Source organism: Sus scrofa, chromosome 6 (assembly GCF_000003025.6).
Source record: "Sus scrofa isolate TJ Tabasco breed Duroc chromosome 6, Sscrofa11.1, whole genome shotgun sequence".
Classification (NCBI taxonomy): domain Eukaryota; kingdom Metazoa; phylum Chordata; class Mammalia; order Artiodactyla; family Suidae; genus Sus; species Sus scrofa.
Genome location: NC_010448.4, coordinates 164,311,105 through 164,327,488, shown reverse-complemented (window position 1 = coordinate 164,327,488; position 16,384 = coordinate 164,311,105). Strand labels below are relative to the sequence as shown.

Genomic DNA, 16,384 nt, shown 5'->3' with positions numbered 1-16,384 from the left:
CAGGCATTAACGCGAGAAAGCCCTGACAGTGAGCTACCTCTGACAGTGCCCTTGCGTGGCGGGGGACTTCAAAATAGCTAAACTGAAAGAACATTCATCATAATCACGAACTAAGGACGTCTTGTTCTAGACCTTACCTTCCTGTATCATCTGGTGAAGTTTCTCAGCTAAAATTTGGGCCCCAGTTTACTGATCCCCTATGCACCAGGCATCCTACTGGGCACTTCACACATACAATAGTTCTCACTAAAACTATTCCAAAGCACCTTATTGTCCCCTTTGTAGATAACAAGCTGTAACTCTTTTTTTTTTTTGGTCACTCCTGCAGCATACAGCAGTCCCCAGGCCAGTAATCAAACCCATGCCACAGCAGTGACCTGAGCCACAGCAGTGACAACCCCAGGTCCTTAACCCACTGTACCACCAGGGAACTCCTAGAGCCTCTTTTTAAATGCCCACTTATGGAAAAGAAAACTGAGACCCAGAGAGGTCAAGTGATTTTCCCAAGAGCATGCAAATTATTTGAGTTTGGGACTAGCTGAGCTGGGACTAGCTGACACATACTCATTCACCCAACAAATACTCAGCCTTGTTCTATGCAGGGGCTCTGTTTTCCTTTGTTTCTGCATTTTCTCACAGAACTGGTCTGAAGCCCGGTTATTCATTTGCAAAGTCCCCCTACCTAACTGTACCGGCTCAGCAACGCAGAACGAACCAGCCCCCTTATGTTGGTGCGTCCAGAGGTCCAGGAGAGCAGCCGGGTCCAGCATGTTCCGTCCCCACCAGCCAAGCAGAGGCTCTTACCCCAACTTGTCACATGACCTCTGGCAGAAGCCAACCTTTCCTTGGGCTTCAGCTTTCACAGCACAATATCAGTAAAAGGGGCTAAAACGGGGGTCTGGCTGCTCGCCGCTCAAAGCCAGTAAAGAGAGGCGAGCTGGGTGGGAAGGAACATTTGCTTTATCCCTGAGGTCGGCAAACGGGGGAGGCTGGACTTGTGTCCACGGGCGCTCTCACCTCCCTGACCACCGGGGGGCAAGAGCTTTTAAAGGAGAGCTTCAGGGGCATAAACAGACGCAGGGGACCACAAGCAGCCAGCATGTTGGTCTCACCGCGGCCTGAGCAGCCCCCTTGACGGAGCACCGCGCATCTTCCTTCCGGGGTCAGCCTGGTCCCGTTTCTCTGAGTCGGAATCGTGGCAGCTGATGTCCTGGCTACCGTCGGGTCGGCATGTGGTTCACTTCTTCCACCTGCTGGGGCCCCGCGATCCACAGACAGCGTGGAGGATGGGGTTCCGAGTATCACCTGCCGCCCGTGAGGAGAAACTAAAGGGCCCTGACTCTGCGTGACGGCTAAACCATCATTAGTTGGTATTGTTTGGTCTTGACTGTTTTCCTTGGTTTCTGCATCTTCTCACTTCTCCGATTACACGTACTCTTTGGCTGAAGTTCTCTGCAGACCAAAGGCTGGCTGAGGACATAGGGGTGGGGGTGAGGGCCTTGCTCCAGTTCAAGGTGACTAGGATTTTGCTCTAACACACTGTGCTCCTGCATCCAGCTGAGTCCCTCCTTTCAGCATAACAATCGCCATAAAAACCCAGAAGCTAACAGTTATTGTGCACGAACTGTATACTTGGCCCTATTCTATGTGTTTGTGCAGAGAAAAACACGTTTCTTTGCATCTTCACGACACCTCCTATTAGACAGACACCATGTACTGCCCCCAGTCTACGGAGGAGGAAACTGGAGCTCAGGTGACTTGATTGATCCAAAGTCACATGACATTAGCCGTCAGAGCGGGGCTGTGTGCAGGCTGCCTGGCCCAGACCTGGCCTTTCACCCTCCCAGTGGGCAGCCAACTAGAAGACACAATCTCTGGCTCAATTACTACCTGCTCAACGGAGCTTCAGGTCTTTCCTGTGCACCCAGCTGCCCCCAGTCTGCTCCCTGTAACGTTCCACGAGCTCCAAGACGCCACGTGTCCAAATGCATCCTCACCCCACATGCTCCTGATTGTCCTCGGGCACCCACCTGCCATTCTCCGTGCTGTGCGCCAGCCTGAATGGTGCCCATATGCGAATCAGAAAAAGACGCCCCCTCCCTGCAGGCAGATGCAGTCTCACCAGGTTACAGGTAGAGCCGAGGCCTGCACAACCCAATTGGGGGTCCTTCGTGGCTCTACCGTCTTCCAGGCTGCTCAGGCCCAGAGTGGGACTTGGCCTTGACCTCCCTCCACCCTTCTCGCTCATCAAACTCTCTCTGCTCTGCTCTCCAGGGGGCCAGGGTCTCGAGGGAGCAGGGTGCCGCAAAAGTTTTACTCCTTTACTCTAAATCTTTTTTTCCTTTTTTGGGCACACCCACAGCATATGGAAGTCCAGATGGGGGCACAGAATTTGAACTGGAGCTGCAAGTTACACCACACCAATGACACAAGGAGGGGGCGCTGGAGGCCCTGCTGCCCTTGAAGCCCACGGTGCAACGTGCGGGCACAACCTATGGGGTCCCTGGGGCCAGGCCCTGGAAAAGCCTCTGGTCCCAGTGCTTAAGGGGGAAGAGTCGCCTAAAGGTGTGAAGTTCAAAGGCTCTGCTGAATCTGCCCTTCCCATTGCAGCCACCAGGTGGCAGCCGAGGCTACAGGCAGAAGAAGAGCAGCCCCTCCCCAACCCACTGAAGACCAACCAGATGGAGCATCAGTGTTCCCTGACCCTGACCTTCAGGGGAAAGAGCTTGCGCGAGCAGGTGCAGGTGTGTGTCTGTGCCTGTGTGGGGCTGAGGGGTATGGACAGACATACAGCTGGACAGATGACTGGGTTTAGCCCCTTCCTCTGGGTCTCTTCCTACCCCTCAGGTTTCCCTTCCCTGGGCTCAGCCCTGACCTGGGTGCTGGTGATCAGAGAGGAAAGTCACCCCAGGCCTGCCCTTGAGGAGCGCCCAGACCTGGGGCCGGACACAGACCAGTGAACAGACCACACAGGGTGGTGAGTGCAGAGATGGCTGGGGTTGCACAGAGGAAACCCCTAACCCAGGGGTTGGGGACACACTTCCCAGAAATGGCTTCTGGGCTGAGCCTAGAGAACTTCCGGCGAGTCTCAGACACATACATCATGTCTGCGTCTCCCCAGCAGCCTCGCGGGGAAGGCATGACAGGACCACTTCTCCTGGCAAGTGCACGGAGCATCTAAAAGGCCAAGTGGTCCCACACGCAGTGGGAAGAAGAGCTGGCATTTGAACCAGAGCCTGCACGAATCTTAAGCCCGAGCTCCTGGCCACTGTATGTACTGCTGGGAACTTAACACTGGGAGGAGGGCCAAGCTGGGGGGTCCAGGCCCTGGGCCAGATCTAGAGGGGAGGCAGATGCCTCCCATCTACGGCCCAGTGCAAGTCCAGGCATCTGACTCACCTGTGGGCTCGGTCCAAGGGGATCAGGTAGGAGAACAGAGGGTCACAACTCTCTGCACCCCCCAACCCCGCTCCTCTACCCTGGGCCGGAGGAGGAGAGGCCAGCAGCAGTCCCATCTGATGGCTCCCAAGCACAATGAGCAGTAGTATTTCTGCTCATGTCACTCTGAGCGGGAGGCAAGTCACCTTGAAAACCATCCCAACGCCCTGCGTCTCTGTCTTACTAACAGGTGACACTCAAGCTAGATCTCCGCAGCCTTTTTTCAAAACCAACTCCAGGCTGGAAGTTCCCCTTTGAGTCTAACTGAAGTAAGCTGTGCTGCCATCACCTTCGACTCTGCAGTTCCTGCGTGCAGCTTTTCCCGCGTGAGTTTAGGTGTAACCTATAATGTAGCCCTGGGAAATCCACAGGTTTGCGGAAGGGGAAGAACATGAAATGTTCGAGCCTTGTTCCAGGAAGCAGGGGGAGCAAGAATGTCCTGTGGCAGTAAGAGAACCATTGTCCTAGTGCAGGGTCTGGGCAGCCTGACCCTTCTACCCAGAGAGCAGGCAGAGGGATCCGAGGGGCGGAAGCTGCACGAAGATGCCAGACTCCATCGCGGGCACGGAACTTCTCCGCCAAGCATCGGCTTTAGGGCAGCGTGGACACGTAGGCAGCTGCGGAGGGGGCAACGGGGAGAGCCAGCTGGAAAGAGGGGACAGATGAAAGGTGAGAGAAGGACTGGTGAGCAGTGAGTTCAGGTTCAGGAAGGAGAGGAGAGAGACGCGACAGGTACAGGAAGATAGAGATGGAAACAGGCAGAGGGACGGAGATGGGTAAAGGCTGGGAGAGCCTAAGAGAAGCCCAGGTTCGGGGGGCGAGGGGGTGGGGGGCGTTCTGCCTGCTGCGAAAAGGCGGAGGAGGGAGCAGGATGGCACCGAAGGAGCGTCCTCCCACTTGCCTGCCAATCAAGGAGCTCAGAATCCCCTTCCCCCAGGGCGGGGGCAGAGAGCATCCCCCACCTCCCCTGCCGCCCCGCCCCAGCCCAGAGGCTCCCCCTCCTGGGCCCCCTGAGCGCTGCCCCCTTGGGACTGGCTGCGCAGCCCCGATAGATGGTGGGGGCCCAGCTGGTGCGTTATCAGCCTCCTCCAGGAGCCAGCGTGAGCCACTCGGCGGCTGCCAGTCAGCGATTAGGCCCCGAGGGTCATTAAGCACCGCCCTGGCCCGGGCCCAGCCTCCTTTCCCTCCCTCCTCGGGGCGGGCTGGCAGGTGGCAACCAGCGATAAGGACTGGGGGGCTCCGGCAGTTCGGGGCCGGCAGCTCCATGCCCCCTGCCCCCTCTCAGGGCAGGAACATGGGGTGGGGGGAAGGTCACTGTCAGCCCAGCACCTGCATGGCCCCCGGGGGGTTCCCACCATCCCGGTCCTGTCCGTGGAGGCCCAGGCAGGGTGCTGGGGACTCTGACCCCCGCACCAGGGCAGGACAGCAGCTCCCAGGGGCCTCTGCTGGTAAAAGCTCACAAGTGGGAGGGGCTGGAGGGAGGCAGAGGCAGGCCAGGGAGGGGTCAGACTGGAACCCCCTAGGGACAACTGGGGACAGAGATGGGGGGGGGAGGTAGCTTCCTGCAGCCAGAAGGTCCAGACCAGGAGGCTGGAAAGGAAGAAGGGGGTGCTGGTGCCTTAGCAGATGCCCTTTAGGCACCTCGGGTTCTCCTTCAGTAAGTGAGAGGCCAGGCTGGCTGGTCACCTGACTTTACCCCCCCCCCCCCGGCTAATCAAGGAAGACTTCCTGGAGGAAGAGGATCACAGGCAGGGCCAAGAGAAAGGAATATGCAGGGTTTAACGTGGCAGAGGTGGGTGAGAAGACATCCACCCACGTGCACAAAAGGAAAGTGGGAATCACAAGAGCTACAGCCCCCATTCACTGAGCTGAAGCCCAGAGAGGGGAGGCATCCTGGCCCAAGTCACACAGCAGCGCGAAGCCCCCAGCCAGCCCTCTGCTCAGGGATCTTTCCCTGCTGCAGGCTGCAAACTAGACCCCAGGGAAGTGAGAGGAATAATTTGGATTTCAGATGCATCTCCCCAGGGCTGTGTGGGTGAAGGCCTGGAGCAGCAAACGAGTAGCTGTAATGGAGAAACGAGGGGCTGTGACAGGAGGGCTTGGGACAGGGGGCAGAGGGAGGTCTTTGGGACAAGGTGGGCTGCCTCCTACCTTCCAGCCCCTCTCCTCTGGATCTGGGGGTGCTCATGGGTGAGTCTGCCTCAGGCTGTCACCCCAGACGGAGAGGCAGAGGCTGTTCCCACAAGAATGACAGAGGTGAGGGCCCTCCAGGGTCAGCGAGCATGGCCAAGTCATGCCCCCTCTGTCCTCTCCCTTCTGCTTCAGTCCCTCTGGGACCCAAGTCCTTGGCCCCACCCAGGGCTGGGCATCAGGGGCTTTGGTGAGGACGATTCTGCTTGAGCTCTGGGGTGATGCTGGCCAAGCCCTCGGAGGGTGAGCTGAGCTCAGAGCGGACGTGACTCTCCCGAAGTCACACAGCAAGTTGACCGGGGACTCCAGACTCACATCGGGGCTTCCTGAGTCTCAGCTCCAGACTCTGTCCTAGTGCCTCCTGTGCCCAAAGCCCAGCCTAGACGGGCTACGGGAGGAGGTCAGAGCCAGGCGGATGAGAGGTGAGCGAACCAACCGAGCACAGAGGCTGTTGGTGCTACAGGAAGAGGAGCCCAGAAGGGCAGTTGTGAAGGGCAGGTCAGTAGAGGGGCTCATAGGGGGGTCTCTGCCTGGAATAGGGGGTGAAGTCCCTGGCCCTAGGGGTTCTTCCAGAGGGTGCTTCCCAGGAAATCCTCCACAGTCACCGTGACAGTGGCTTTGGAAGATGATGCAGAAAGCAAGATCAGGCCTCACTGGAAGCCTGAGGGCTGGCCCCTGGAATGCAGACTCCGAAGCACACAGTGTCTTTATTTCACAGAAATAAGGGCCATCGCCACCATCAGGGGAAGGAGAGGTGAGGCAGGATGAGAGGTGCTGGGCCATCGTCCTTTTCAGAAGGGTCTTCTTAGTTGAATTGGAGACACCCCCCCCCCAGGACCCCAGGGCCACAGCTGAGCCCCAACCTGGATACAGTCTGAGCTCCGACCTTGGCTGGAGGGCGGGCAGTGGGGGTTGGCGGAATCAGCCCCTTGCCGCAGTTTCTATACAGAGGAGGAGGGGGCTGGCCCTGGGTCACAGGCCAGCAGGGTCACATCGGGGTGCTGTGGACCCTGCCCGCCTCCGGGATGTTCTCAGGGGCGTTCTCATGCTCACTGGACCTGAAAGAGGATGACACGGGTCACCCGGCCTTCTGTCCCATCCCCCTTTCTGTCCCTTCCCCTTCTGCCTGCCCCATCCTGCACTTGTGAGGGCAGCATCTTCCAGAACAAATGTTGGAGCCCCAGAAAGGGGTTCCCCTGACCACATCCAGAGACCTGAGGCCTCTCAGCTCCTTGAACCCCATCTCCCTCCTCCACCGAGCCCCTCCCCCCTTCCCCACTGAGCCGTCCCCCTATTGAACCCGCCTCCCCACTCAGCTCCCCCTACAGAGCCTCCTCCCTGCACTGAGTCCCCCTATTCATCCCTTCAGCACCCCCTTCCCACACTGAGCCCCTTTTCCCCACTGCACCCCTCCCTGTGAGTTCCAATCCCTCAGCCCCTCCCCCTCCAAGTCCCTTTCTCCTTACTGAGCCCTCTCCCCAAACGGAGGTTGCATGTCCCCTGCAGTCCTTTCAAAGCCCCCGTTGCTCACAATGCCCCCACACTAAGCCCCCTCTCCTCACTGAGCGCTTCCCACCTGAGCTCCCAGCCTTCCCACCCTCTCCCCCTCAGAAGCCCCTGGTCCTGAGGTCCCTGGGGGCCCCTGGAGCACAGGTGGTCAGCCTATGCCAGTATCTCACCTGAAGCTGGCCGCCCTGGAGGAGTATTTGCCGTCAGTTCCTGCCAGGATCCCGTCTGCTTTGTTTCCCATGGTCATGACCATGTTCACGGGCTCGCTGGGGACAGGGATCATCAGAAGGGCTCCCTGGGTCCCCTCCTGCTCTGTCCCCGCTCCTCCCCTGTGTCCAGCCAGGCCCTGTTCTATGGACTCTAGGGCAGAAACCTCCTCTCCAGCAGAGCCCTGCCGGCAGCCTGATTCTGGCCCCACCCTCCTCCTGGCTCAGCCCCAGAGCAGGACGCAGTGTCTGCCCAGGATTTCCAGAAGGTTTCCCTCGGGGGATAGGTACCGCCACTGGAGGCAGAACAAGGGCCATGTGAGGAAAGAAATATTTCCAGAGTTCCCATCATAGCTCAGTTGTTAATGAATCCGACTAGGAATCATAGGTTTCGGGTTCGATCCCTGGCCTTGCTCAGTGGGTTAAGGATCCGGCGTTGCCCTGAGCTGTGGTGTAGGTTGCAGACGTGGCTCAGATCCCGTGTTGCTGTGGCTCTGGTGTAGACCGGCGGCTACAGCTCCGATTGGACCCCTATCCTGGGAACCTCCATATGCCACGGGAGCGGCCCTAGAAAAGTCAAAAAGATGAAAAACAAAACAAACAGCAAAGAAATATTTCCAACAAAAATCTCCTCTCCTCTAACTCAAGTTTAAACCCACTGCGATGTGGCCTCTGCCCCCACCTCTCCAGGCGCTGCTCTCATGCAGGTGGGTCACAAGGGCTCTAACCGCGGCTCATTGCTCCTCGGACATCCCGCAGGCCTCTCAGACTTTCGTCCCAAATGGGCCCAGCTCTGCCTCTTGTGTTCTATGTCTCGGTGGGCAGTCCCATCAGCAGCCTGGACGTCACCCCTGTCCTTCCTCCCTGCTGTCTCCTGTGACCCGACCCTCTCCTAGACAGCTTGGCCTGTCCCCTCTCGACATCCCCTCTGCTGCCTCCACAGTCCAGCCTCTCCCCTGACCTCACGCTCAGCCTCCTCGTCATTCTCCTGGCCTGAAGACTGGCCCAGCCCAGAGCATCCGCCACGGGGCAGCCAGCGATTCTGCTTGGGCCGCCTCGCACCCCAAGACTGGGTCACAAACCTGCCCCGACTTCTGGGGCACTAAGGATAAAGCCCAGGGCTCAGGACTCCGCTGCAACAGGGTCCTGCGACCTCCCCGCCTCTCTCGGGCCCCTCCATCCCTCTTTCTGGCCCGGCCCGTGAGCTGCTTGTGTTCCCTCCATGGGCAGGGCGGGGCTGCTGCTGGCACCCAGGCACCAAGCCACCTGTGCGGAGCTGGGGGCAGATGCAACCTTGCCCCAGGGGTCTGCAGGCACAGAGTGAGCTGGGTTTCAGCCGGGCCCTCCCTACTTTTGTGCTCCACCTGCCACTCAGGGGCCTGGTGCCTCTTCCCTCAGCTGCAAGGCTCTTCCCACCCCCTCTGCCGGACTCACTCCTGGTTGGGCTTGGGGTAAATGTACCATAGACGCTTCCTCTGTGCCCGTCCCCGCCCAGGTCAGGCCCGCACTGCCCTCTGAATGCTCCTCCAGCATCAGTACTTGCACTGGGAGGGGCTCTTCCCCACTGGCCTGCCCTTCCTGTCTGAGAATCTGGGATCCCAAGAGTCCTGTCTGTCGCATTGCTCCCTGTACCCCCACCCCGTGTGGGGCACCGTAGCTGACTCCAAAGAAGGGCAGAAACTTCCTGTCCAGGGCTTTTCACAGCCCCCATCACAGATAGGGACACTGAGTCTCTAAGAAGGGGAGACGTCTCCCCAGAGCTCCCAGTGCATGTGCTCCCAGGGCTGGCGGCCAGCGGGGCTCTGCTCTGGTCCCGAAACCTTGGGTCTCGGGGTCCTTTCCACACCGCGAGGGGTCTGGGCCCTTCCTCCCACTGCTCTGCCAGCAGTGGCCGTGGTCCCAGGCCCACCCTGCCTGTGCCCGCCCAGCCCCGGAGCCCCAGGCAGTACTCACGGCTCTTCCTGGCACCAGAAGTGGTTGACAGCAAAGGCAATCGCGACAAGGACCAGGAACACAGCCACGGCAATGAGGCCCTGCATCCAGGGCTGCAGGTTCCCCAGGCCTGGAAAGAAGGGGTGGAGGTGTGTGCTACAGCAGGGACTGGCCAGCCCGTGCGGAACAGGACAGGGCGGGCGGGAAGGGCTTACATCCTCACCTGCTCCAGGGCTGCCCGGAGACTTCCGGGAGAATGAGGACCCATCGGGCCCCTGCCCCCCACTGGGTGGTTTGGAGAAAGATCAGATTTGAAGAAGGAAAGCGGAGGAGGGAACAAGGTCAGAGAGCCAAGTCTGAGGTCCAGACAGAGGGCCCCCTCCCACACCCACCCCACCCCCTCCACCATGGGTCACATGCAGGGCCCCCCAGGGAGTGCCTAGGCCCCAGGGACCAAAGGGCAGCCGCCCGGACAGCGGGCTGGGGCGGCCCAGAATGCATAGGACTGGCCTGGCACGTAGGAGATCCTGTTTGGTAACTGAGGTTTCTCCGGGATTGGGTAAGCAGGCGTGGGTGTGCAGGCAGGCAGGGCTGCTCAGCCCAGGGTGCCAGGCGTGCCCGGAGAGAGGGGTGGGACCGAGCGTCTTTGCAAAGGCAGGACAGGCAGCGGGGTGAGCTCTCCTCCAGGTCTCGGGGCCCAGGAGGGAGCTCCAAAACCGGAGCCCCTTTGGGCTCCTCTGGCTGGGGGTCCAAGGGACTGGGCCAGAGGCCAGGTCAAGGCCCCATCCGTGCACCTGTTCTACCTTTTGCCCCTTGATCCTAACACCACTTCTAACCCTCAAGGGTTTCCAGAAGCCTCTGCCCTCACCCGCTGACGTCCCCAAAGGGCTCTGCTCTCCCTGGATATCGCTGTGCTCCTGGGAGCCCAAGGAAGACCAGCCCTTCAAGGACAGACACACAGCAGCAGACAGATGTCTCAGGAGGGGACAGAGGCCCGCAGGAGACTTTTGAAGGGTCCTCCCTCCAGGCCAACATCGCTGTGTCTCTAGTGCCTCCCTGTATCACGAGGAGCCCAGGCTGGACATCCGAAACATTATTCTGCCTCAGTCCCACTCAAAAGTCCTTCCTTGAGGCTACCTGAAGGCTCTCCTGCTGCAGGGAGGTCCTGCCTCTTCTCTGGGCTCTCTCTCTCAGCCTGGCAGGTGCTGGGAAGGAGGGGGCTCCAGGAACTCTGCCCTGCGGCTTATCTCTTTGAGTAACAAACAATACACAGTGTGGTTACTAGATGCTCCGTACTTTCCAAAAAGCCGTATTTTGGACTCCTTGTTTCCCCAAAAACCAATGGTTCAGACCCATTGTTGCCTCAGGTCAATGATTTCTCAAGGACTGAAGGTTAGGGCTCAAGCCCGGGGAGGCCCGTCCCTGCTTCCAACAGACCCTGCAGCCAACTCCTTCCAGACACACCAGGGACCTCAGTCCCCTGCTCCTCTTTCGGGGGGGGGGGCTTTGGGGTGAACATGTAGTGTTGGGGCAGAGCCTGGGGGAGGAGAGAAGTGATCTGAGTCCTGTCCCTTCTTGCTCTGCTGTGTGTCCCACACAAGTTACTCAACCCCTCTGATCTTCAGTTCCCAAGAGGGCATCCGAGACCTGAGAGACAAAGTTGAAGCCAGACACGCATGAGAGCTCAGGGCCTCTGCAAAGGAGAGGTGCTCTGGAAGCACCTCTGCCAACCCCCTCTGGACCCATGTCCCACTTGCCGAGTGCCCAGCCTTTGCTGCAAATGCAGCCTCACAGTGCAGGGAGCACACCAGATGGTGGGTGTGGTGCTTTTCTGATGCAAAGCCTTTTCCCACTCCTGCTTGGCAGCTGCCTGGGAAGTGGGCGGGACAGGTTTATTGTCCTCATTTTATGGATGAGAAAACTGAGTCTCAGAGAGCGGCGGTGATTTGCTCAAGGCCGCACAGCAAGACAGAGGCGGATCTGGACCACACTGGGGCATTGTCTTCTGAGGAAGAAGCTGAAATGATGAGCGGTTGGGCCCAGGCCATGAGCAAACCCTTGAAACAAGTCTGAGGGTGAGGAACGGCGCAGGTGCTGCCCACCCCCTCCTTATAGCCCCCTTACGGATCGTCTGCCCTCAGGACCCAGCCACCTGGAGGGCAATTCCGGCTCCTGGAGCCTGGGTCTCAACTCCCCTCCTCGACCCTAGACCCAGCATATCCTCTGTGGCCCCCATTTCTCACTCGTAAGAGACAAGCCGCAGACAGAAGCATGGCTCAGAGGTGTCTGCCTTTGGAGGTTCCCCTGGCTGGCCCAGTCCCTGCTCCCCCTCCAAACTACAGGTGCCAAGGGTGATGCAAGGGGCCAGAAGTCATCCTTCCACCCCCCGCCCCGGGGTTCCCTCCACCCAGCCTGGCCCTCTCCTCACGGCAGCCACCCAGGCTGGCCCGGTCCTGTGCTACCTTGCTGACAGCTGCCAGGTGGCACTGCCATGAGCAGGCCCAGAATGACCAGGCTGAGGACTGACATGGCTGCAGGTGGCTCCTGCCGGGGTCTTCTCTCCAGCTGCTGGAATCTGGGCTCCTGGAGGTGCTGTGGGGTCTGTCGCTGTCTGCTGAGGGCTCAGAGTGACCCTGGAGGAGAGCAGCGGGTAAGGAAGAGGCGAGGAGAGAAGGAGGAGGGAGTGGGGGGAGCCTGCCCTGCCTCCCATGGTAATGAGCTCCCCGGGGCCTCCCGTCCACCTCCCCCAGCCACGCCTAGTGCACCCAGGCTGGTTCAAGGTCATCTCCCAGAGACCAGGGGTCTGGGGATCGGGGAGCTGCGGGGAGAGCGGGGCCTCACCTCCAAGCCCCAGGCCTCCGGGAGCTGGAGTCGTGGAGCAGCTCCCCTTTCCTGGCAGGAGGGCTGGGCCTTGGGAAAGGAGTGACACATTCTTGCTTGAGCCCAGCAGGCGGGGCCGCTTGGAAGGCTGACAGAGGGATTAAGAAATTTGCTGGCTGACTCAGGATGCATGGGGAAAGCCGCAGAGGCTAGGGAAAGGGCAAGGCTGTCCCCGCCCCCAGAGCCTGGCCCCTTTCCTCTTCTCCCCTCACCTGTCCTCACTCAGCCAAGCCAGACTTCAGGGCCCCGTCCTGGGACACAGCCCTGGCTCTGTCCTTGCATGCTGGGCTCAGCTCAGTAGCTCTCCAAATCCATGCTATCCCATGGGCATCATGACAGAGGGCCTCGGGGTCCCAGGCCCCAGGCTTCCCCACCTGGCCCAGCTGACCTGGCCCTATCAGCTCCTCCTCCTGGCCACAGATGTGGCCCCTGGAAGCAGGGACAAGATCTGGGTTTGGTCAGAGGCCTCTGCTCTCACCTTCTGATCCCTCTTCACCATCACAGAGGGGCACGTGCTGGACACAGCCCTGCTCTGGAGGACAGAAGGAGGATACCCCAGCAGAAAGTCCAGCCTGGGGCCCTCAAGGCCCAAGATCCCAGGGAGCCCATCATGCCCTCTGGCCCAGGAACTGAGAATGACTCAAGTACCTGTTGAGGCCCCAGGACCAAGGGTCATGCTGGGTCTTCCACCTCCACGCCACTCCCATCCCTGCCCCCAGGAGTACCAGAAGTCAGGGATGCCGAGAATCCAAGAAAGAAGGAGTCAGCAGACCAGGGCAAAGTCTCAGAGGAACGGAGGGTCCCCAGAAGCCAGCGTGGCAGCTAAAGCCCCTTCACAGCCTCTCTGCTCAGAAGCCAACAGACTGCTGCCCTTTGGGAAGCCCTTTCGACTGCCAGTGGCAGCCGCCAGGCATCACGCCTCATCCCTGCTTCCTGTGTGTGTGTGGAGGTGTGCCCACTGCCGCAGACGCATGCAGCCATGCAAAGAAGGGGTCTCAGAAGGAGCCAGGGGGACTTGAACTGGAGGCGAGCGATGCCTCTGGTAGGTGTCTGTCCTGCTCTCCCTCCACATCCCAACTTGGTGTCTTCAGAGTGTCCTGGCACAAGGTTCGGCTGGAGTAGGCACCATGTGGCTTCGTGAACAGCCAGGGAATCAGTGATTAGAATGCAAGGAACGGGGTTGAATTTAACAACCACTGATGCCTTCTTTTAAACGGGGGAGTCAGAGGGTCAGATGTGCACTTAAGAAAGCCCCTTTTCACACAGAGGGGAGCATCAAAGGGGTTTGCAAAGACCAGAGAAAGGGCAGTCACAGGGAGGTGGCTCCAGCAGCCCCACGGCCAGGGATGCGGGCTGCAACAGGGCAGGGCAGAGGGAAAAGATTTGAGCGCTATTTAGGAGGATCCATGGACAAGACGTGATCACTGCAACATTAGCTAGCGGGGAGTGTGGGACAGGGAGGAGCTGGGGCTCACTCCCAGGTGTCTGGCTCCGACAGCTGGCGGATGGCGGCACTTCAGAAGGGGCCAGAGCAGGTTTCAGGAGCTTGGGAGGGATAGTGAGCTTCAGGCTCAGGTGCATTATCCTTGGAAACATTCAGGAGGCAGCGAGATCCTGGGTCTGGAGTAGAGAGGTGTGATCTGGGAGCAGCCTGTGGCACGGGGTTGGTAGCTGAGCCATGAGAGCGTCTAGTCTCCCCAGGGTGTGTGTGTAGGGGGGGCAAGGAGGGAGCCAAGGAAAGAGGGAAGCGGTGAGGGACCAGGACATAGACCCAGTACACAGGGTCTTTCAAAGGGAAAGGAGTCCGGAGGCAGCAGGAGGCAGAAACCCCAGGGGCGGGGTGTCTCTGAAGAGATGGGCAGGGAAGTCACTGCCGTGAACCCCCTCCAGCCAGTCGCCCCTCCCAAGAGCAGCCCGGCCTCTCCTATCAGTCCCCAAGCTGCTGCGTCTCTCATCCAAGCATCCCTCCTTCCCTCAGACGCCCAGGGAAGGACAAGGACTCCCTGGGCCATGCTTTGGGGGCTGTGGGGGAGGGGGATAAGCAGGAAGGACATCAGGTGACCAACGGGAGGAAGACACACCTCCCGGGTCAAAGTCCCAAGCTTTAGAGCAAAACAAGTTGTTCCGGAAGAGGGGGGTGTGGGTGGACACTTGGCTTTCAGCTGGTCCCTGCTCTCCAGGTGTCCTCATCCAGACGAGGGGGTCATCTCTCCAGCTGCATGGACCAGCCCTGGGTCCCCATGGTAGCAAGTTGAGCCCGCTGCTGCTCTGGCTTGGGCCCAGGGTCTGGACTCAAGCCTTTGCAGCCCCACCGTGCTGGACCCTGTGTACTCATCTCTGAGCCACTGTTCCATCCGCACTCAGTTCCTCTCTCCTGTTCCCAACCCAGCTCTGCCAGCCCGTGTCATCAGGTCACCTTAGGCCCTGCATCCAGCTAGATCTTGTGGGATTCCCCGTCAGAAAAGCCAAAGGGGACCCCACTGCTCCTGGGAGTCCCCTTTCTCCCCACCCCCACACAGCCTGCCATTCCAGTTTCTGCCAGCAGGTGGCAGAGTCCTACTCCGACCCCAGACTAGTTGGGGAGGGCAGAGAAGGGGCCAGTTTGCAGCTGAAGGTTCTGCAACTTCCTCTTTTTCCAGCCCCCCACATCCGACCCCATCCTGGGGGTGGTTTGGAGGAAGGGAGGGTGGACAGTGACAAGTAAACAGTCCGTGATGCTGCACACGGCATGGCACGCTCAGGGCTGTGCTGTAGGGAAGCACTGTTGGCTAAATCGTTAAGGAAGGCATCCTGGAGGAGGTGATACTAGGAAAAGGTTAGCTGGACTGTTGGACCCAGCAGAGAGACAGCTTGGGGAAGGCAGCTGGATGGAGCGCTCAGCCTGGGGAAAAGCAGGAAGACACATTCAAGGTGCTGAGACCACGGAAGTAAAAGGTCTTTTGAATTCATTCTTGTATTTCATCTTGCTAATGCCTTTGCTGCAAGCCTGAGAGCTCCTGGAGATCTGTGGGTTTTTTGTTTGTTTTGGGGTTTGTGGGGTTGGTTTTGTTTTTTGTTTTTTGTTTTTTGTTTTTTGCTTTTCAGGGCCATACTCACTGTAAATGGAAGTTCGCAAGCTAGGGGTCACATTGGAGCGACAGCTGCCAGCCTACGCCACAACCACAACAATGTGGGATCCAGCAGAGTCTGCGACCTACACCACAGCTCACGGCAACACTGGATGCCTGACCCACTGAGCGAGGCCAGGGATCAGACCTGCATCCTCATGGATGCTAGTCTGATTCATCTCCGCTGTGCCACAACGGGAACTCCCTGGAGACTTTGTTTTATTCATCCAAACAGGTTCTGTTTAAACCCCTTCAGAGCTACTAGTGACTCCTCAGATACTATGCCAACTTCTTAGCATGGGTTTGAAGACCCCACCACCCGCCCTCACCTCCGTCTGGCTTCCTCTGGCCCCAGTGCCTTTTCACTTTCTAGTAATAGCCATGCTCTCTCCCGCATCGGGGCCTCCCCCACACTTGCTCTTCCCTGTTTGCCTGGCAGACGCTAACCAGCCCTCCAAGATGTCACTTGCCTTAGATGTCACTTTCCCAAGGGGCGTCCTTTGATCTCAAACCCCACCCTGGGATAATGCCTGTGAAGAGATGTGTGTTTGCTCTTTTAGTGTCTGTCTCCCTGGAGGGAGGGCTTCGTGTCCATTCACCCCCAGCACGCCAGTGTCAGCACAACCCCACAAAAGCTTTACGCAGGTGAGTCGCAGCATATCCAGTGCCTACCTTGCGCTCTCCACCGGGAAGCTCAGAAAATGACTGCTGGACAAATGAAGAATTTTAGCTCTAGTTGGGGCTTTATCTTTCTCTGTCCTCTAGCTGTGGGCGTGAAGCATGTGCCTGTTTGTCTCTGTGTGAGAGGGGACTCGGTTACAGCTGTTGAGAGAAGGCAGAGCTGTCAGCCTGGGAAGAGCGTGAGTTCCCGTCCCTAGGAGTGCACGAACAGAGGCTGCAAACCGCGTTACCCCAGCGGGGGCATCTGCAGAAAGGGTTCGGCTCTTCCAACTCCCTAAGCCTGTGATTCCGTGATTCCATTAACAGACTAGGGTAGACTTTATTTTATTTTATTCATTTTTGTCTTTTTAGGGCCACACCCACAGCATATGGAGATTCCCAGGCTAGGGGTTGAACCGGAGCTGTAGCTGCTGGCCTACATCACAGCCACAGCAACGTGGG

At 58.9% G+C, this 16,384-nt stretch overlaps 1 protein-coding gene and 1 long non-coding RNA gene across 5 annotated transcripts; one reads left to right on the top strand and one right to left on the bottom strand.

Annotated features, from left to right (window-relative positions):
- On the top strand, nt 564-10,561 carry LOC110261234. Of its 3 annotated transcripts, XR_002345218.1 has the most exons (6): nt 565-1,370; nt 2,611-2,744; nt 2,848-2,977; nt 3,125-3,270; nt 3,629-3,764; nt 10,119-10,561. It is a non-coding gene; the product is annotated as an uncharacterized LOC110261234 (long non-coding RNA). The 3 variants fall into 3 exon arrangements; XR_002345217.1 differs by having other exon boundaries at nt 564-2,744; nt 3,122-3,270; XR_002345216.1 differs by having other exon boundaries at nt 569-2,744.
- On the bottom strand, nt 6,317-12,729 carry PDZK1IP1 (PDZK1 interacting protein 1). Of its 2 annotated transcripts, none has more exons than XM_021096698.1 (5): nt 12,634-12,729; nt 11,738-11,908; nt 9,297-9,405; nt 7,308-7,403; nt 6,317-6,686 (listed from the first exon to the last, which is right to left on the bottom strand). In XM_021096698.1, exons 2-5 carry the CDS (start codon nt 11,802-11,804, stop codon nt 6,617-6,619), a joined length of 342 nt encoding a protein of 113 aa, XP_020952357.1. In that variant the 5' UTR covers nt 11,805-11,908; nt 12,634-12,729; the 3' UTR covers nt 6,317-6,616. The 2 variants fall into 2 exon arrangements, with proteins under 2 accessions (XP_020952357.1, XP_020952356.1); XM_021096697.1 differs by lacking the exon at nt 12,634-12,729 and adding an exon at nt 12,117-12,243.